Genomic DNA, 22,052 nt, shown 5'->3' with positions numbered 1-22,052 from the left:
TCTAGTCTATTAATGTTCATGCTGTCAATACTTGGGAAACCAATTCAAAATATCAATTCTACAATTTACTTTGAAATGCATCTTTAAAAGAAAGCCTGAAAGTTGGATTCAATGACTCATGCCTGCACTCCCAGCATTAGGAAGGTTAAGGCAGGAGGATCTTATGATTGAAGCCAGTCTAAGCTACACAGTGAGACAGGATGAAAAACCAAACAAGAAAAAAGAAAAGAAAAGCAGATAGGTGGGTGGATGGAGGAATGGATAGGTACACGAGAAAGCGAGTGCTGCAAAATGTTAATGGAGGGCACAAGCAGCAGCTACAGACTTCTCACTGCAAATGAATTTGCTGAATGTTGTTCAAAAGTAGTCCTAACAAAAAAGAAATGGAGAAAAACATAGAAAAATCTAGATTTTTGAAAAGAGAAATGCTAATCGTCTTAGTGGAGAAGCAAAGGCAACTAGGACTCTGCATGTCAATTCTGGAATATAATTTGTGGCCAGCCTGGTCTACAACATGAGTTCCAGGACAGCTAGGGCCACACAGTGAAATCCTGTCTTAAAAAACAAACAAACAAAATGCTCTTATGATCATAACTGACATTTTTATGTTCACATTCTTATCACAAGTTAATACATTCATAACATACTGAGTTTTTTGGATGGTCTGCTAAGAATCCCTAACTACCTACTGCTTTTCCACAACATTATATGGTATGAAAACTTTATGCTTTATTTTTGAGACAGGGTCTTTCTAATATAGGACAGGCTGGCTTTGACTATGTGGCCAAGGATGGTCTTAAAGTTCTGATCCTTGTGTCTCTACCTCCTGAATGCTAGAATTATAGGCATGTTAAACTACACCCATATATTTGGTTCTAGGATTGAGCACAAAGCCACATGCATGCAAAATAAGTGTACTACCAACTGAGCTACATCCCAAACCAGCATGAGGACTCTAAAAAAGCAAATCCAATATTGCCAGGCTAAACCACTCTAGTCTGCATATCTTATCAATGTGCTGTGGGATGTCTTTCTGTATGCTGTGAATATGTGTTGCTCTCATTAGTTGATAAATAAAGCAGTTTTGCCAATGGTGAGGCAGAATACGGTTAGGTGGTACACTCAAACTGAAGACTGAACAAAGAAGGGTAGAGTCAGGAGAGACACCAGCCCGCCAAGGGGCAATAAGATGCCAGCAGTCCAGTAATTCTACAGCCACGTGGAAACACATGGATTACAAGGAATGGGTTAATTTAAAATGAAAGAGCTAGCTAGCAAGAAGCCTGAGCCATAGGCCATACAGTTTGTAATTAATATAAGCCTCTGTGTGTTTACTTGGGACTGAGTGGCCACGGGACTGGGCAGGACATAGGAAAACTTCTAGCTACACAATGCAAGAAAAACTTTACCAAACACTGGATTATCTGTTTTACACTACCTACCTAGCAGTGCAGCAAATATGGGAAAATTCATTCGCTTCAAACCGAGCTGCTTGGCCACTTCCTGCATCAGGAACTGGTTGGTTGTGAGGTTCTTCCCATTCCAGCTGAGCTTCAGTGCATGGGAACTGTAGTAAGACGGAATATTGTAGAGCGCGTACTCGGAGTCATGAGCAAGAAGGCCATGAAAGCCATTTTCCCTAAAAAAAGCCACGACTTCCAAATGGTGGTCCTCAAGGCTCTGAAAGACCTAGGAGAAAAGAAAAAGAGAACACGTCATGACATAGAAACTGATGTATATACATACACCTACAAAATTAGAAATCAGGAAGGTTAGTGCCTAATTTACAATGATAAAATTTAAGATTATCATTGGCCAAAAAGAAGAAAACAAGCAAACTGTGTATCAGTTTAGAACATGATTATGCCAGTACATGTGTTTACTAACTGCCCAACCTTTATGTTGTGAAATCAATAATCTATTACTTAATATATATTAATTACTTAGTATAATACTATATTAAGTTTTTGCTTGAAACCATAACAGAGGCCTTCATAAGAAAAAAACACATGGAAATCATTACTTATTGCTCAGTAGCTATGTGCTGTGTATATGCTACCTATAGAATCTTATCACAACAATCATGGTAAGGTATATATGAATGAAAGTACTTAGAAGTGCAAATAGAAATCTTAGTTCATCTATCAAGTTTTTTATGTACATTGATGTCCTGCTTGCATGCATGTCCATGTGAGTGTGTCAGGTCCCTGGAACCGGAGTTACAGACAGCTCTGACTGCCATGTGGGTGCTGGGAATGGAAGCTGAGTCCTCTGGAAGAGCAGCCACTGCTCTCAACTGCTGAGCTAGATCCCCAGCCCCTTACCTATCAGTTTTTAAAAAACATTTATTTATTTTATGTGTATGTGTGTGTGCTGAATGTATACATTTGTACCAGTGCATGGAGGTGCCCATGGACATCAGAAGAGGTCACTGGACCCCTGGTACTGGAGTTGCAAGCAGCTGTAAATTGCCCAAAGTGGGTGCTAGAAACCGAGCCCAGGTCCAGCATACCAACACCTCCCTTTCACAGTTCTTGGTTTTCCCCCCTTAGGAGCATCTTAAGAAAGGAGAGTACTTCCACAAAGGAAGTTTCTCATAGGTTCTCCAGAGGAAACCCACAGAGATTATTTCTATTAGACAAGGGCCAGAAACTACCTCATTTTAAAAATTGAGAAACTAAGCTGCCAAAGGTTGGATATCCTCAAAGCTGTATGAGTGAGATACAATGTAAGCTGTTAAAAAATAATGACATCATGAAATTTTCAGTCAAATGGATGGAACTAGAAAAAAATCATCCGGAGTGAGGTAACCTGGACCCAGAAAGACAAACATGGTATGTACTCACTAATAAGTGGATATTAGCTGTAAAGTAAAGGATAACCATGCTGAATTATAGAATCTACAGACTCAGAGAAGCTAAGTAACAAGGAGGGCTCAAGGGGGTGGTGCTTAGATCTCCCTGGGAATGGGAAACACATTTCACAGGTGGACTGGGTAGTGACTGGATGGACATAGGGTGGGGATGGGAACAGGAGGGATTAGGTACAGGGAGGATGGAGGGAGAGAGTACTGGAAGAGACAACTGGAATGGAGGGGGGCATCACTGGGATAAGCTAGAAACCTAGTGTAATGGAAACTCCCAGGAATCTACAAGGATGACCCTAGCTAAGACTCCTAGCAAGAGGGGATACAAAGCATGAACTGGCCTTCTCCTGTAACCAGGTAAGAATTCTAGTGGAGGGATTGGGACACCAGCCCAGCCACATAACCTTCAACCTACAATTTGCCCTGCCTATAAGATGTGCTGGGGTAAAGGTGGAACAGAAATCCAGAAATCATGGGAATGGCCAACCAATGACTGGTCCAGCCTGAGACCCAAGCTGTAAGAGGGAGCCCATCCCTGACAGTGCCTGGAGTACAGGAACCAGAGGCTGGACAGCCCAGAGACCTAGTATAGAACCCAACACAACTGGCAAAAACGTCAATGAAATGATTCCTAATGACATTCCACTATACTCATAGGTTGATGCCTTCATCCAACAACTGGTGGAAACAGATACAGAGACCCATAGCCAAACATTAGGCCGAGCTTAGGGAATCCTGCATAAGAGGGACAGGAAGGATTGTAGGAGCCACAGGGATCAAGGACATCGCAAGAAAACCCACAGAATCAACTAACCTGGGCTCCCAGAGACTTAACCGACAATCAACGTGCCTGCATGGGCCTGACCTAGGCCCTCTGCATATATGTTAGTTTTGCTACTTGGTGTTCTTGGGGACTCCAAACAGTGGGAGCAGGAGCTGTCCCTGACTCTATTGCTGGCTTTTGGATCCCTTTTCCTCCTTCTTGCCTCATGCAGCCTTAATATGAGGGGAGGTGCCTAGTCTTACTGCAAGTTAACATGCCATGTTTGGTTGATATCCATGGGAGGCCCACTCTTTTCTGAATAGAAAAGGAGTGGATGGGGGCAGAGGGAAGGTGTGGTGGGACTGGGAGGTGAGGAGGGAGGGGAAACTGTGGTCAGGATGTAAAAAATAAAATAATAAATAACATGCAGAGGACCTTGTGTAGACCCATGCAGGCTCCAATTGGTATTTTATTGGTATATGAGTGTTTTGCTTGCCATGTCTGTCTGTCTACCAGTTGCATGCCTCACCTTTGGAGGCCTGAAGTGGGCAGTAGATGGCCTGGAACAGATGATTGTTAGCCACCATGTGGGTTCTGAGACTCAAACCAGGGTCTTCTGAAAGAGCAGATTGTCTTCTTAACTGCTGAGCCATCTCTCCCGGCTCCTACAGGTTCTATCTTACTTGTTTCCATTTCCTTTTTTAAATTAATTTAATTAATTAATTTGTCCCAGCCCAATCAGTTTCCCCCTTCCCTCCCTCCTCTCCTTCCAATCCCTCTCTCCATCTCCCCACCCCCACCCCCATCCACTCCTCCGCCTCCATTTCTTTTCAGAAAAGGGCAGGGCTCCAATGGATATTAGCCAGCCATGGCAAATCAAGTTGCAGTAAGACTATGCACCTCCTCTTCTATTGAGGCTGGAAGAGGCAACCCGGTAGGAGAAAAGGGTCCCAAAAGAAAGGTCTAACCACAAGATGCAAGAGGCATGGAAACTTTAAAAAGACCAACCAGAGTTACAAAAACAAGAAAGCAATGGACTATAGAAATGATCCCCAAGAGAGCCCAGCAGATGGTGAGGTGCAAGCCTCTAACCTCAGCACTTGGGTGGCAGATGCAGGCAGATCTCTGTGTGTTCAAGGCCAGACTGCTCTCTCTACAGAGCGAGTACCAGGACAGCCAGGGCTATACAGAGAAACCCTGTCTCAAAAAAATAAAAATTTTAAAAAAAGGAGGAAAGCAGTACAGCATCTGACTTCTATAGCAGATGTATACCTGGACTGCAGACTGTTTACATCCCAGGTAGCTAAGTAATAATTATTAATTATGTACTATGTTCTAGGCACTCTTTCAAACCCATCTCCTGTACACTAAACTTGATAACGTCATGAGGCATTGTTACAGTGATCTACTCATTTGCTGGGATTCTGTGCTAAGATCTCCAATGGAGCGCTTCAAATAGTTTAGAGTCCCAAATTCTCTATATACTATGCTTTCACACACACACACACACACACCCCGCACACACAGATGGGGGAGTCTACTAAGAACATTTAGTGTTGATCATATGTGTATGTGTTTAGGGCTGACCACTTGGAATTGCATAAGCTCTAAGTCATCTCTGGCGAAGACCTATCGATGGCTTGCAGCTCCTCATTCAAGGGTAGGGTCCTGTGAAACTGCCCCCATCCATGCTGGCATATTGGCTGGTGTTGTCATCATTCAGGTCCTGTTTAAGAACTCACATTGCTGAAGTTTCCTGAGTGTAGCTTCTCTGTCATGGCTAGAAGACACTGTCTAACAGCAGGAGTCCTGGTCATCTGAATCTTATCATCTTTCTGCCCCTTTCCTGTGGTGTTCCCTGAGCCTGTGGTATAACGGCTGTGCTGTAGATTAGCCAACTGGGGTTGGGGACCCCACAGTCTCCTCTCTGCCAATCAAAACCATAATGAGAAATGAGTTAGCAACCACTAGGATATCTGTAATTTGAAAAGTGAAAAGTGAGTGTTGGCAAGTAAGTAGAGAAACTGGAATTCTCAAGCTGGGTTTGGTAGCACCTACTTGCAATTCTAGTACTCAAGTGGCTAGGACAGGAGAATCATGAGTTTGAGGCCAGCATGGACTATGTAGCAAGAAAAAAAAGGAATCAGTTAGTGTTAAACAACTATAATCCTGGCATTTGTGGGTTAGATACAGGAATATCTCGGGTTTAAACATCATCCTCAGTTACATACTGAGTTTGAGGCCAGCCTGGGCTACTTGAGACCTTATCTCGAAAGAAAATAAAATTAAACTAAAGAAACAAACCACACCCACCCACATACATCCACATGCACACACAGGAGAGAGACAGAGAGAGAGAGAGAGATGGAGGTGGGGGTAGATACGTAAACTGGTGCAGCCACTTTGGAAGAGTCTAGGAGTTTCTCAAACAGTGATTCCATAAAATGTATCTCTAATAACAGACTAAACTGTTAGCTCATGATCTAGTAATTGCATTGGAAGATGTAACTCAAAAGAACTAAAATTGGTCCTGAAGATGGCTCAGCAATCGGGAGTCCTTACGGTTCTTGCAGAAGGAAGTGGATTCAGTTCCCAGACCCACATCAGGCAACTCACAAGTGCCCATAACTCCAGTTCCAAGAGATCTGATACTCTTTTCCTGTCTCTCTGCACTCTTGCACATAAACTCACAAGGCACACATACATGCACATAAAAAAATAAAACAATCTTTAAAAAAAGAATTGAAAAATCTATTATTGTACCAAAAAATACTACATGAATAGTCATAATAGCCTTATTCTGAATAGCCACAAAGTAAGAACAACTTAAATGTCCAACAATGAATAATCAAAATGTGGCATAGTGGTATCACTATACAAGGGACTATTATTCAGCCACAAAATGAAATAGAGTGTGGATACATGCTAAATTGTAAAAGGATCTTGAAAATATGCTAAGGCAAGTGTGGCTGTACACACCTGTAATCCTAGCACTGACAGCTGTAGCAGGATCATGAGTTTAAGGTGAGCCTGGGGTAGGTATTAAGACACTCTCCAAATAGCAAAACACCACCACGAAAAGGAATAAAACATTGTGCAAGGGAAACAAGCCAGATACAAAAGCCAAACAGTATATGATTGCTTTTATATGAAACATCCGGAATAGATAAATCTATAGAGATGGGGGAAAGATTGATGATTGATTGGAAGTAGGGGAAAGAGGAAATAGTGGCTGCAAATAGGTGCTGGGTTTCCTTCAGAGGTTCTAAAAGTGATACAGAATCAGATAATAGTAACAGCTGCACAATTGCAAATGTACCAACCCACATATTTTAAGATGGTGAATTTTATGATACATGAATGGTTTTTTAAGTAGAGCCTGGATTCAAAATTGGCTGTGTCCCCCCAAGCCAAGAAGCTCTTTAAACCTCACTTCAAGACTTTGTTTTACCTGGCCTGATGTCACAGACCTTTAATACCATTTACAGAGATGCTGAGGCAGGAAGATCACAAGTTCAAGACCTGCTTGGGCTATAGAACAAGTTTAAAATTAACATGGGCAACATGAGACCATCAAAAATTAAACCATGACAGGGCTTGGGCTATAACTTATGGTACTTGCTTACCATGGGGGAAAATATTTTTTTTTCAAGCTGGGGATGGTGGTCCATGTCTGTAATTTAGCACTTGGATGTAGAGGCAAGATCACAAATTTGAGGCCAGCCAGGGCTATAGAGCTAGGCTCTGAAGACAGGATAGTGTAACAGCAGCGTATTTCTCATTATGGAAAAAAACCTGTTTATATGCTTGGGTGTCTTGCCTGCATGCCTGTGCACCATGTGCAAGCACTCCCCACAGAGGCCAGAAGAGGCACTGGATCCTCTGAGTCTGGAGTTACAGACAGTTGTGAGCTGCCATGTGGGTTCTGTGAATCAAACCCAGGTCCTCTAGAAGAGCAGCTAGTGCTCTTAACTGCAGCACTCTCTCTCCAGACCCTCATCACAGATACTTCTAATTAGCAATTCAATCATCATTATTAAATAAAACATGTCTCATAGACTTATCCTCCCTTTTCTTACATTTTAATTCTGATAAAAAGCACAAAAATGTCCATCTTAGCAATTTCAACTATATACTTTTTAGATGTTAGTGATGATAATCACATCATTGTACAAAAGATCTCCAAAACTTTTTGTCATGAAAACCTAAAACTCCATAGCCATCAAACAACTCCCTTTTCCTCCCTTCAGCTTTATTTTCTATTTATATAAATGAGTTACATTTCATTTGCCTACTTCACATACCACATGTAAATGGAATCATACAGTATTTGTCCCTTTGTCTATTTCACTTAGCAGGATGTCCTCTAGGCCTATCCATGTGATGGGCTTTCCTTTTTTAAGTGGAAGAACATTCCACTGCAAACATATACCACATTTATTTATTCATTCATTGATTACAGACATGTGGATTGTTTTGATCTCCTTGCTACTGTTAATTATACTGCTATGGACATGGGTGTGAAAATATTTGAGCTCTTGCTTTCATTATTTTAAAAAGACATGCCCAGAAGTGGAACTACTGGATTATGGCAGTTTTGTTTTTAATTTCTGAGGAATTTCCATCATTTTTTCCATTTGATAATTTCACCAATACTGCACTGTACTTCCATTTTCCTTCTTCCTCGAACACTTATTTCCATCTGGGAAACACAAATCAAAATTATATTGAGAATTCTTATCACCCCAGTTAGAGCAATTATCATCAGGGGAAAAAAAGAAATGCTGGTGAGGATATGAGGGAAAGGAATGTTTATATAGTGTTAGTGGGAGTGTAAATTAGTACAGCCACTTTGGAAAACAGTATGGAGGTCCTTCCAAAAAACTAAAAATAGAACTATTGTAGGCCCCAGCTACATCAGAAGTAGTCAATGTTGCCACAGAGTTGAGATACATGCACACCCATATTTTCCCAGCATTAGTGGTAACTGGCAAGTTATGGAATTAGCCAAAATGCCTATCAATGGATGGATGAGCACGAAAACGAAACACACACACACACACACACACACACACACACACACACACACACACACACACAACAATGACAACAACAATAATAATATCCACTAGAAACAAGAAGAGACAAGGACCGCCCTCTCACTTCAGCTTGTGTCTGTGCCTCATGGGCTTGCCTCCATCTCCCCCTTCTCTCTCGGGTCTAGCACAATGGAGGTCACTTTTGCACAGCAGCAACACTACTACCTGAGAGGCCTGCTCAGCCTTGGAAATGGATGGAGAAAGCCTAAGAAAATTTCCAATCAAAGATTTTATCCCTCTTGCAAGCCATCAGAAATACATCAGCTGCTAGAGGCTAGACAAATGGTTGGGGTTTTCCTAAGGAATCTTCTGGTATTTAAATTTAATGAACCCTATCCAACTCTTCTGTCAGATGTTCAGATACACAGATGGAAATAATCTAGCACGAGGGAAAAAATACCTGCTGTTGAATTGACCATGAATTTAACAGATGAGGTTGGCAACAAATAGTGGCCTGAAGGTTTGAAGTTCCTTTTCAATCATGAATTCAGGTAGTTCTTAAAACACAGGCCTGGGAGGAGTGTGCTTCACGTATTTTGGAATTTTTCTGGAATTTTAAAATCAACAGCACTATTCAGTCATCATCAAAAGAATTATTAGTTTACTGTATGAAAGACCAGGCCATTATCTGCTAGAGCCATAACTGGCCTGAGATGTTAGCATGACTGACACCATATTGGAGGCACCATTCTGACCTTAGAACCCAGCATGTAGGCCCTAACATCTGCCAAAACAGGATCAAAGACCTAATCCATCAAAGACCTAGTCCATAGTTCCAGGATCCAGCAAAGTTCCTAAATGCACTAACCTTACTTTTTGCTTCCTTTAGTCTTGCCTCTCACTAACTGTTCTTGCTAACAGAAGTGTCAACCAGGATGTTTTTTTGTGTGTGAATAAAAGACAATGAGGAGTGAAGCTTGGAGCTGCATGATTTGGGCAAGTTCCCCAGGCAGCCACTAGCCAGCAATGCTTTATTAGGCTTTAAGAGTGTCGTACGCACTCTTGTCCAACAGAGGTACATCTGCATTTATACTTGTAAATGATCATCATCTTCAAAAATTTTGCAGACTTAATGATTCATGCTATCAGAATGATGATCTAGTCCTAAAATCACTCATTGAGATCGCAGATACTGTTTCAAGATATTTACTCCCTTACTTGGAAGCAATTCTACAACTAAATCTAACATGCAACGAAACTAGGCAGTACCAACCCACCTTTGGAGTGTTCAAGACCCTCTCTGAGACTTCAGCTGCTATGTTAAGGAAGTGAGGCCCAGCGTGGTGGTGCCTGTAATCTCAGCACTCAAAAAGTTGAGACAGGAGGATCTCTGTGAGTTCAAGGTCAGGCTGATCTACATACACAGTGAGTTTAAGGGCAGCCAGGGCTACATAGTAAGACTCTGTGAATAAATGAACTAACAAATGAACAAAAGAAAGAGGGGAGTGGCAGGGAGGAGGAAAGTATACTAATGTACATATGATTTCTCAGATGTTAGCAAAGGTGGTTGATCTGGAAGATGAGGATTGGGCAAATGATGAATGAGATGAGAATTGTGATAGCAATGCAGTAGTTAGTTAGTGGGAGTGCTTCAGACTGGATGGATGCTTTGTGGACTTGACAGAAGTCATTCTGCCAACGATCAGGGAACACATTATGTAAGTGCTTCAGAAGAGTGGCAAAATACTGGCATGCAGGATCAATGGCCTTATCTGCCACTAGAAAGGGTTTCACCACCAATCAGAAGGAATTCTAAGTAAGATAGTAGATTCTGTTTTGTGCTGGGCATGAAGGCATATGCTTTTAAATCCAGCAAAGGCAGGCCTCTGTGAGTTTGAGGCCAGCTTGGCCTACACAGCAAGTCCCAAGTCAGCCAAGGCTGTCACACACAGACATCTTGCATCAAAAAAATGTTGTTTAGCCTTCCTTCTGGATCCTTTTCCATCCAGGAGTAAGACAGTGTGCCATGCTGTGGGACAGATGGCTACAGATTTTGTGTGTGGATTCCAAAAGGAACTAACCTGTGGGAAAGCAGAGAAACCAACAGATACATGCCCATGCAGTTACTGCTCCCATTCATTTCACTGAAGACTTCAAGTCTCTACTTGCTCCACACTTTGATACTGTAGTGAAATGTGTGTTCCGTTTTTGTACTTAAGCTTCAAGAGCTGAGTCAACAGCCAGTATTTACTACATGCAGCATGAGTCCACATGTGGTGGATACAGCACTGAACCAAAGAGAAAATCCCTGCACTCGTGGAGCTGATGCTATAGAGATTGATAGTCAAGACAGACTCCAGACTGCACAATTTAAGACAAATCTTAGCTGGGCCTAGTTGCACGTGACTATAAGCCTAGCACTCCGGAGGCTGAGGCTGGAGGAATGCCTCTTGAGGCCAGCCTGGGTTACACAGATGAAGAGTCATCTTGTTTATCCTTCTAATCCTGTTGAAATGAGTGTTATATCATTAATCCCCCTTCTTTCCCTTACATAGGGACAACTGAAGCTTCAACCTTTTTTTATTAACTTGGCCAAAAACACAGTTAATTATATGGCAGAACTTTAATCCTTATTTTAAAATTATTTTCTTTCACACCAAGTATGTTATCTCTCTAATACAAGCAACTAGGAAACATGCATCTTTCTGATCCATATAATAAACACCAAGCCATAAAGCATAACTCGGCTGTGAGCCTGTCAGTGGCATAACCATTAAAGCCATTTATATCTTCAGACAGGACTAGGAAAACAGTAAAACAAATTAATTTCACACCAAAGATAATACTATTTTCTGACCTTGTTGTGTAGCACTTCCTTCCAGGATTAAAACCTTCCATCTTGAAGGAAAGCTTAAGACACATGATGGGAAAGGGGAGTTGAAACAAGATATTCTAAGGCAGGGGTTCTCAACCTGTAGGTCGCAACCCCTCTGGAGTCAAACAACCCTTTCACAGGGGCCCCTATCAGATAGCCTGAATATCAGATAGTTACATTATGATTTCTTTCTTTCTTTCTTTCTTCTTCTTCTTTTTTTTTTTTTTTGTGTGTGTGTTTTCAAGACAGTTTCACTGTGTAGTTTTGGTGCCTGTCCTGGATCTCGCTCTGTAGACCAGGTTGGCCTCAAACTCACAGAGATCCACCTGTGACAGTTTCTCTGTGAAACAGTCTTAGCTGTCCTGGAACTCACTCTGTAGACCAGGCTGCCCTGGAACTCACAGAGATCTGCCTGGCTCTGGCTCTGCCTCCTGAATGCTGGGACTAAAGGCATGTGCCATCACCACCCTGCTCACATTATGATTTCTAACAGTAGTAAAATCGCAGCTATCAAGAATCAATGTAATAATTTTATGGTTGGGAGGGTCACCACAACGTGGAACTGTACTAAAGGGTCTCAGCATTAGGAAGGTTGAGAACCACTGGCCTAAGGGTTCTTGAACCAGGGGCTGCAAATGCATATAGGAGGTAGGCAACTAACATGAATGAAGGAGAAGTTGAGTCCAGAAAAATCAATTTCCAGAAATGTAAGTTTTAAACTAAATTGTATTTTCTAGATGTTAATAATACATAAAGCAAAATACTGGGGTTTGCAGGTTAGACATGAGTTAAAAAAAAACAACAAAACAACAGACAAGTGTGGACTGGGAAGATGGCCCAGTGGTTTAGGGCACTTGTGGCTCTTGCAGAGACCTGGGTTTGATTCCCAGCACCTACATGGTAGTTTACAACCACTCATAATTTCAGTTCCAGGGGGTCAAATGACCTCTTCTGGCCTACTTAGACAGAAGGCACGCATGTAGTGTACATACATACATGTAGGCAAAACATTCATACATATCAATTAAAAGTGAAAATTTGTTTTTAAAAAAAGACAACTAGGGCTGGAGAGCTGTCTCAAGAGTGCTTGCTGCTCAATCTGGAAGAGCAGAATTCAAATTCCAGCATGCCTGTCAGGTGGCTCACAATTGCCTGGAACTCCAGCTCCAAGGGATCCACATCTTCTTTTGCTCTCCATAGGCACCTGCACACACATGTACATATACACTCATACAAACACCAACACACACACACACACACACACACACACACACACACACACACACACACACACACACACACACACACAGTGATAATCATGTTTAAAAAAACAACAACAGACAATTGCCAGGCTTGGTGGTACATGTATTTAATCTGAGCACTCAGGAAACATAGGCAGGTAGATCCCTGTAAGTTCAAGGCCAGCCTGGTCTACACAGTGACACCCTGTCTTACAAACCCTCAGAAAAGTCGAAGTACTGGCCCATGACTTTAATTCCAGCCCTTGGGAGACACAGCACGTGGATCTCTGTGAGTTCCAGGACAGCCAGAGCTGTTACACAGAGAAACCCTGTCAAAACAAAACACAAACAAAACAAAACAAAACCCAGACAATTTCAATCATTACATTTAAAAAACAAAAATACAAAAACCACGCTCCTTAGAACAAGAAGCCTGATGCCCCTAACTGCCAAGAGGTCATCAGGTCTTAAATGTTTCTGAGACACAAGGGCTGGAGAGATAGCTCAACAGTTAAGATCACTGACTGCTCTTCTAGAGAACCTAGGTTCGATTCCCAGTGTCCTTATGGCAGCTCACAACCATCTGTTAACTCCAGTCTCAGGAGAGCAGGTGTTTCTGTTTCAAAAGGGAGTTTCCTAAGTCCAACAGTGATAGTATTTGAATTCAGAAACCCAACTGCCCCCGCCTCCTTAGTGCCAGGATCAAAGGTGTGAGCCACCTTAGCAGGTTTCATTGTTTTCCCCAACACACAAAATCCAGGGATTTCTAGATTAAACTGACAAACTGCAGGGTTTTTTCTTTTCAATTTCCTGACACAGGGTTTTGCCCTGAATGGCCCAGTCCTTGCTCTTCAGCCCAGGCTAGCCTCAAATTAGCAACAATCCTCCTGCCTCAGTCCCTCAGTGCTGAGATTACAAGCACACGCCACCACAGCTGATTTTACATACAAATTCTGAACACATTGGTTGTATCCAAATACAAGTTCAATGAAGCATGAATCTTCATCAGCTGGATGCCTTGCTACTGATGAGCCTCCCGTTCTTTTCTGACCCAGTAGGTCTGCCTCGGCCATTCTCACAGACTACAATCTAATTGTGAGGGCTGCAATCATCTCAACACTCCATTCTAAGCTCACTCTTGTCTTTGGTAGCATTTAGTTCCTTGTAGGTTGTCGGGCAGAGGCTCTCAGTTCCTCACTGGCCATTGGGTCAGAAGCTGCCCTTAATCTCAGAGCCCGAAAATGTGCCTTTCTAACAAGATTCCAGATGGTGCCCTGCTGTAGGCTGGGACCACTCTTTACATTCACTAGCTAAGACGTAGCTAAGTGTATGTCTACGTGGCTAGTATTTATTTTCTGTGGCTGCTTTGGAAAACTTCACAAATAACCGAACATCCTGGCACTACCTGTCCTATAAATGTTCAACCACCATCTTTAACATACTAAGCAAAAGTAGTTTTCTATCTTGGCAAATATTTACTTGTGGTATAATTCCTACTACATTCACCAAATCCTTTAATAAAACCACTGCCTACAGGAGGCTGCTAGGTATTTCACTTAATAAATCACTGCACTTCATGGAAGCATCACTTAATTCTGTCTATGTTAAAATATAGACAGTTGAATTCCAAGCCAGGTTCAAAATGCTTTTCAGCGCTCATCATTTTTGCATTCTAGTTTATTTTTAAATAGTATCTTAAATTGTAGTCTTTCAGAAGCCACAATTTATTTTGATACATGGGAAAATTAATCAGTTTCACAAAAAATGGTTGTCTTATTTTCTTTGAAATATATGATCTTCTTTTTGTATGTATAACCTTGGTCTCTCAGTTGGTGGGATTACAGATGTCAGCCACCATGCCCAGTTCTACCTATTTTTGTAATTTTGAAGATAAAACCAAGAGCTTTGCACAAGCTAACAAATAATATACCATGGAGATTCATCAACAGATCATAAATACATGACTTTTCTTGCATAATTGTTTTTACTCTGCATAGAAATGAGTATAGTGAGTATTCACAGTCATTAAAACCATTATCTTAAAAGTATAAACACAACAACTAATAATGGAGTTATCCATTTCCATGTGACCAATTAACCCAAAAACTCAGTGGCTTAAAACAACATTTATTATTTCAATAGTATCTGCACCATCAGGTCACCAAGGCTTAATGGGAAGTATCCACTTCTAAGAGCACCCCCACGGTGCTGGCAGGATCCACTTTCTTGCAGACTGTCAGACCGGAGGCTGCTGTTCTTTACCTGGTGTTGGTTAGAGGCTGCCCCACACTTCTTACCACATGAGCCTCAGCACAGGGCAGTTCCCACGGCAGCTAGCTTCATCAGAGTAGTCAAACAATGAGGGGGAGGCAGGGAGGGAGGGGAGGGAGAAGATGGGAGTTACAACACTTTATAATCAAATTTTATTATGACTTGGAAAGATTTCATTGCTTTGTTGTAGTCTGCTCATTAGAAACAAGTAACTAGGTCCAGCCAACATACGAGGTGGGAAGAGAGTACATAAAACTGAATATCAGAAGGTGGTGATCACTGAGAGTCATTGCAGAAGATTCCTTTGTATCACTGTATCAAGAAGGCACCACGACAACAAATTCCAATCTCCTGAAAAACTACTATGTTCATACAAATGACAGTATGAAATGAGAATCATTCAATTAATTCCTTACTATTCAGTCCAAACACATTACTTCAAATCCTAAGGAACACATGATCAAAGAAAACAATGTTCATTCACCTTCCCCTACCCCCCAAAAGTATAGGTCAAACAAAGGTATGGACATATGTGCACAAAACTGTGTGTAGGTCATATATGACCTATGGGCTACTAGTTAGTGAGCTCTGCCTTAACCTTAGTAACAAGCTTTGAGGTGTCTGGTATGCATATCTTGGTTCTGCCACTTCTGATGGCCATGGCCCTGGGCTTATGACACGGGCCAGAAAAAAATCCCTAGGGGATCATACTATATTTTTTTTGTATTATCAACTAGACTAGGAACCCAATGAATATTAGCTGAATTAATGAATTCCTCGGTGCATTATTTAGCACAAGTTGTTTGGCACAAAGTAGGTATTCAAAAATGTTAACTGAACTGAAAAGAAATTAGAATCCTGATAAGAACAAAGGCTGATGTGATGCTAGAGAACCAATAGCGGACAGATGATGGAAATCCTGTACAACATCCATACTAAGTTTAAAGCATAGGAGATGACTGTGCCAGTGAGATGGCTCAGCAGACAAAACTACTTGCCATACAAGCCTAGTGGCCAGAGTCTGATTCCAGGCCCCCATGGTGGAAGGACAACCAATTCCTCACTGGTTTCCTCTGACCTCATGATGCAGGCTGTGGAACATGTGTGCCCCCCATACATACCCAATTATAACTTATAATCAGCTGGATGGTGGTGACTCACACCTTTGATCCCAGCATTCAGTAGGATTCAGTAGGCAGAGGTAGACAGATCTCTGTGAGTGTGAGGCCAGCCTGGTCTACAGAGCTACATAGAGAGACCCTGTCTGTCCCCCTCCCAAATAAAACAAACAAAATCATAATCATAATCATAAAATCTAAGAGTGAGGTAATCTATGTCCAATCAACTAGGCACATATTACTTTGGTTAAAGTAATAGGACATGGGATTTATAGGCACCTTCTAATGGTCTAGTACTTTATTATATAGTTGAACACTCCAAGTCTGCTGTACAGTTTTATTGCTAGCCTCATCTTCCAGAGATAGCCAGTAAAAAAAGAACAGAGATTTAAACCCAGGCTATGCAGTTCAAAATCAATGCTGCTAGGCATTATTTTACATAATCTGAATATAAGAAACGGAGTTCTAAAGAAAGTAAAACGCAACCATAAAATAAATGTAACTCGTAAATGTATCTTGAAATATAGATTCTGATGTCTTAGTCCGTGTTATAACAGTACAATGAGGCCAGGAACTATACTAAGACTATTTCCATCTTAGCTATAAAGACAGAGATTCTGAGGACTAAATGATCTATATGAAGGGCACCCAGCGCATGTAATAGATATGACTATTTTTATCAAATGGGATTATATACTGTAAATACACCTCTGTAAACAGCTAACAAAAGTCCGGTGTCACAAACAAGAGTTTGATAAGACAGCTTGTAATCTGAGTTTATTTACTAGAATTTACCTAAAATTAACACACAATACTGGTTCTAAATTCTTGTACATAGTATGTTAAGTTTTAAAACAAATTCTCACTCTTGGAACTCTTTTAAAAGAGAATTCAGGCCGGGCGTTGGTGGCGCACGCCTTTAATCCCAGCACTCGGGAGGCAGAGCCAGGCGGATCTCTGTGAGTTTGAGGCCAGTCTGGGCTACCAAGTGAGCTCCAGGAAAGGCGCAAAGCTACACAGAGAAACCCTGTCTCGAAAAAACCAAAAAAAAAAAAAAAAGAGAATTCAGCTTAGTGGTAGAGTGCTCGCCTAGCAAGTGCAAGGCCCTGGGTCTGGTCCTCAACTCCGGGGGGGGGGGAAGAGAGAGAGAGAGAGAGAGAGAGAGAGAGAGAGAGAGAGAGAGAGAGAGAGAGAGAGAGAGAGAGAGAATGAGAATGAGAATTCAGCACTCAAGAGGCAAAGGCAGGCAGATATCTGTGATTTCAAGGTCAGTCTGACCTACATAGTGAGTTCCAGGACAGCCAGGGCTACATAGAGAGACCTTGTCTCAAAAAAGAGAGAATTATAATTTGACATGTAAATACTAGAAAAAAGGAAAAAAATTCAAGAGATAAGAAAAAGAACAGTCAAGTAGCACATGGGAAGGTGTTTTCACCTTAGCTGGATGAGAGATTTCATACTGACAACCTTTTTAGATAATATTTTTTACTTTATGTGTATGGGTGTTTTGGCTGCATGTATGTGTGTGCACCAGGTACATGCCTGGTGCCCTCAGAGGCCAGAAGAGGGCATCAGATCCCTCGAACTTGTAGTTACAGGTGGTTGTGAGCTGCCATGTGGGTGTTGGTAACAGAACCTGTGTTCTCTGGAGGAGCAGTCAGTGTTTTAAACTGTGAGCAACCTCTCTAGCACTTGATATTGACAACTTTCAAACAAGAAGAAGTAAGAATTTTCTATGCTACAGTTAAGGGAACTCAGAAATGCACAGAGTGAGGCCAGGCATGCTGGCCTAAAATGCCTAAAATCCTAGCAATCAGGATGTTGAGGCAGGAGAATCACAAGTTTGAGACCAGCCTGGTTATACAGTAATTCACTGTTTTTTCTAAAGGAATTCTGGGGGGAAAAAAACACAGATTATAAATTGTTTCCATCTGATACTCTAAATGAGAACTAGGGTAACAAAGGATAGACTATTCCTGGCCGGGCGATGGTGGCACATGCCTTTAATCCCAGCACATGGGAGGCAGAAGCAGGTGGATTTCTGTGAGTTCGAGGCCAGCCTGGGCTACCAAGTGAGTTCCAGGAAAGGTGCAAAGCTACACAGAGAAACCCTGTCTCAAAAAACCAAAAAAAAAAAAAAAAAGGATAGATAGATTGGAAGGTCATCATAAATCACACAAAGGAGATAATAAGATGCTGAAAACAAAAAAAATAGAAAGGCTAAGAATGATAAAGAGTATGCAATACATGACTCCAGCTCTAGGTCCAAAACCAGAACCAGAAGCGTCACCCAAAGGTGAGCCAGATGGCCCAGAAAAAGAAGAAACTGATAATCAAACCATAGGCCAAGCCCACAGTTACAGTCCTCAAATCCAGTTGGAGAATCTGGTATGGCTGTGACTTCTGCTGTGTAACAATCAACATGGGAGGAAAACTGCATTTTGTCACTAACTGCAAAGGGCAGAGTAGTGCCATCTTGAAAAAGAACCTGTTGTTGGAGACTAAGCCATTCTGGGAGCCTGAACACAAAGAATAATTACAAGTCAGGGGGTCAGGGGATACTCCGACACAGCCCGGGTGGGGTACTACCACAGGAGAAGGGGAGAGACTGAGATGGGCAAGCTAGATTGTTCTGGTGGCTGGAGGCTTAGGCTGTCAAAGGCACACTGCATGTTGGCCCTGCCCTCTGGGGAAAGACACAAACGCCATCACCTGAGGAAAACTGCAGAGACCACGCCCCGTTAGTAGGCTGTTGAGTTTCTTCTGGTTTACTGCTAGTGACAGTGAGAACGGAAGTTCAGGCCAGCTCTACTAGCGATCTCTGTACTCTGGGTGGCTTCCCCGACTCTCGAATGGACTCAAAAGACTCTCTGCTGGCTTGGACATTAGCCAGCAGAGAGTACAGAAACGGGGGAGTCTCTGGAGCAAGGGAGCACCTCCGTGGACCATAGGCTGAAAAGCCAAGTGCCGCCAGCAGAGGCTCCAGAAGGCAGGCTCTGTTGAACATCAAAACCTTGATGTGTCTGCAATCACTAGCAGCCTGAAGGTAAGAAGGATAAGAGAGTCAAGCTTAAACTGACCTCCAATGGGCAGATTCTAATTCTACTACTTACTATATCTATACCCAGAAACACATCACTCAACATTTTCATCGTTAAAAAAGAATTGTTTTTCATTTTTTGCCTGTTTTTCTCCCTTTCTCTTTACACACTTAGTATTATTTTTACCTTATTTCATTTTAAAAATGTTATTTCTATTGTCAATTTTTCTTTATTTTGTAGTCAAATTATTTTAATTGCTTGCTTTTTCTCTCTTCCTCATATTCTTCTGTCTCTTTTTTTTCCTTTATTTTGTTTAACTTTGTTTTGTCTCTCCAAGTCCCTGTTTCTTACCCTTCTATTACTGCTTTTTACTTTGACCCAATTAATTTATTTTTTATTTTTCTGAGATAGGTATTCTCTTTGAAACAGTCCTGGCTGTCCTGGAACTCACTCTGTAGACCAGGCTGGCCTCAAATTCACAGAAACCCACCTGCCTCTGCCTTCCAAGTGCTGGGATTAAAGGTGTGCACCACCACCACCACCACCACCACCACCACCACCACCACCACCACCACCACCACCCTGCTGACGCTATTAATTTTTAACTTCATACCAAACTACATTATTTTTGTACTTTTGTTTTATGGTCATTGGTTGTATAGAAGGTGACTTTAATCGACCTTAAGTATACTTTGTTTTTTACATTTATTTATTCTTATTTATATTATTAGTGTACATGCCTGCATGTGCATGTGTGTGTGTGCATGCACATACTTTCTATGATGTGTATGGAGGTCAGAGGACAACCTGTGGGAGTACCGGAGTCCATTCTCTCCTTCCACCATGTGGGTCCTGGGACTGAGCTCAGGTTGTCAGGCTCACCAGCTTGGAAGTGATTTTAAAACTGTTACGGTTTCTTTTCTCCTTTCTGAGTGGTACTGAAGATAGAGCCTACAAGGGACAACTGCTCCTTAAAAAGATACCCAGATAAAACCATAAGCAATACTATCCACCAAGCACAAGTACAACACAGAAACACACTCAATGGGAAATGACAAGGGCATTCTTCCAAAAGATCCTAACTCCCCAATTACCAAATCCAAAGATACTAAATAGTTAAAATGCTGCATTATGTATTTGAAAGTCTAATTGTTTTTGTTTTGCTTTGTTTGGTTTGGTTTGGTTTTTCGAGACAGGGTTTCTCTGTGTAGCTTTGTGCCTTTCCTGGGTCTCGATCTGTAGACCAGGCTGGCCTCGAACTCACAGAGATCCACCTGCCTCTGCCTCCCGAGTGCTGGAATTAAAGGCATGTGCCACCACCACCCGGCAAAAGTCTAATTGTAAAAACAATCAGTAAAAAACAGAATAATTTAAAAAGGACATCAATTCAGGACCTGGAGAAAAGAGTAGACATCATAAATGAAAGCAAGACAAGCGAGATTTTGAAAACACCAGGCGCTATTGGTGATCAATGGCTACAAGAGGCGTCAAATCTCTTCAGGGATGTAGCCCCTCAGAGGCTACCCATACTCCAACGGTTGGCCCTACATCCATGTACACACTGGCAGCACTAAGTGGATTCAGTGGGTTGAGGGAGAGACGGAGAGAGAAAGACCATGAAAATGGGAAGGAAAAGTGGTAAGGGAGAATAGGGGAGAATTTGAGGGAAGGGAATAGAGAGGGGGAGATGGATTTGATTAAAATACATTATATATGTATGAAACTCTTAAATAAAAATGAAAGTTTCACTAGCAATTTACCATCTTGACATTTTTCCACAGAAGGAATGCCCACTGAGGAATACTGTGGGGAAAGTGAGTGGGATGGGTGTATATGATACCTCCCATGCTTCTGTAAATCTCTGCAGCAGGTCATGTTCCAGTGTATTAGAGAATAATCAACACAGACTAAAATGAAGGAATAAATAACCCCAGATACAATAATAGTGGGTCCCTTAAATGCCCTACCATCATTAATAGATCAAGCAGACAAAAAGAATCAATGGAAAACCTTCAGAGCTAGACTGAACCACAGGTCAAGTGTATTTAACAAACAGATAGCTACAGAATATTGCATCCAATAACTGTGAAAGACGTATTCTTTTCAATAGCCCATGGAGTTTTCTCTAAAATAGAATGCATTTTAGGTCATAAAGCAAGTCTTTAACAAAGTACAAAAAAATCAAAATAATTTGTTGAATCTTATCAGATCATAGTGGAATAAAATTAGAAAGTGATAGCAAAAGAAACTATAGAAATTATACAAACACATGGAGATTAGACAATACATTTTTTAGTTTGTGTTCTGAGAGTCTTGTTATATAGAACTGACTATCCTGGCATCTGCTATATAGCCGGACTGGCTTCAACTTCAAACCCATCCAAGCCTAGCCTCTCAATTGCTGGGATTATAGACATGTAATACCTGGCTTAACAATACACTTTCGGTTTATAACTGGATCATGGAAAAAATCATCAAGGACATTATTTTAAAAAACCTAGAAACAAATGCAAATTAAATATAACCTTGGGAACATTCCAAAAGCAGGTCAGGTCTCTGACCCCTACATGCAGACCATGGCACACAAACACGCACCCAGACACATACATAATAAATAAACAAATAAATATATGTATATTAAAAATAAAAAAAACTAAATTAAAAAAAAAACCTGGAAAATCCAGAAGAACTGAATAAATTCCTAACTCATATGTATGACATACCAAAATTAAATGGAGAGGATGTAACTAATCTTAACAGATCTATAACAAGCAACACAATTGATGTAGTAACAAGAATCTCCTATCCTAAAACACCAGGACTAGAAAGATTTACAGA

At 41.4% G+C, this 22,052-nt stretch overlaps 1 protein-coding gene across 8 annotated transcripts in view; it reads right to left on the bottom strand.

The window, feature by feature from the left end:
* Fam120c (family with sequence similarity 120 member C) overlaps positions 1-22,052 on the bottom strand; it is a 131,513-nt gene that overhangs the window by 92,713 nt on the left and 16,748 nt on the right. For all 8 annotated transcript variants that reach the window (XR_013048041.1, XM_006993977.4, XM_015987493.3 and 5 more), the window contains exon 2: positions 1,443-1,689. Coding sequence is in view for 7 of the 8 variants with exons in the window: in XM_006993977.4 (XP_006994039.1) it covers positions 1,443-1,689 (247 nt within the window). In the remaining variant the exon portion in view is untranslated. The remainder of the gene's footprint in view (positions 1-1,442; positions 1,690-22,052) is intronic.

Source organism: Peromyscus maniculatus, chromosome X (genome assembly GCF_049852395.1).
Source record: "Peromyscus maniculatus bairdii isolate BWxNUB_F1_BW_parent chromosome X, HU_Pman_BW_mat_3.1, whole genome shotgun sequence".
NCBI classification, from domain to species: Eukaryota; Metazoa; Chordata; class Mammalia; order Rodentia; family Cricetidae; genus Peromyscus; species Peromyscus maniculatus.
Note: the sequence above shows the minus strand (reverse complement) of the source record. Positions and strands in the feature narration are given on the sequence as shown.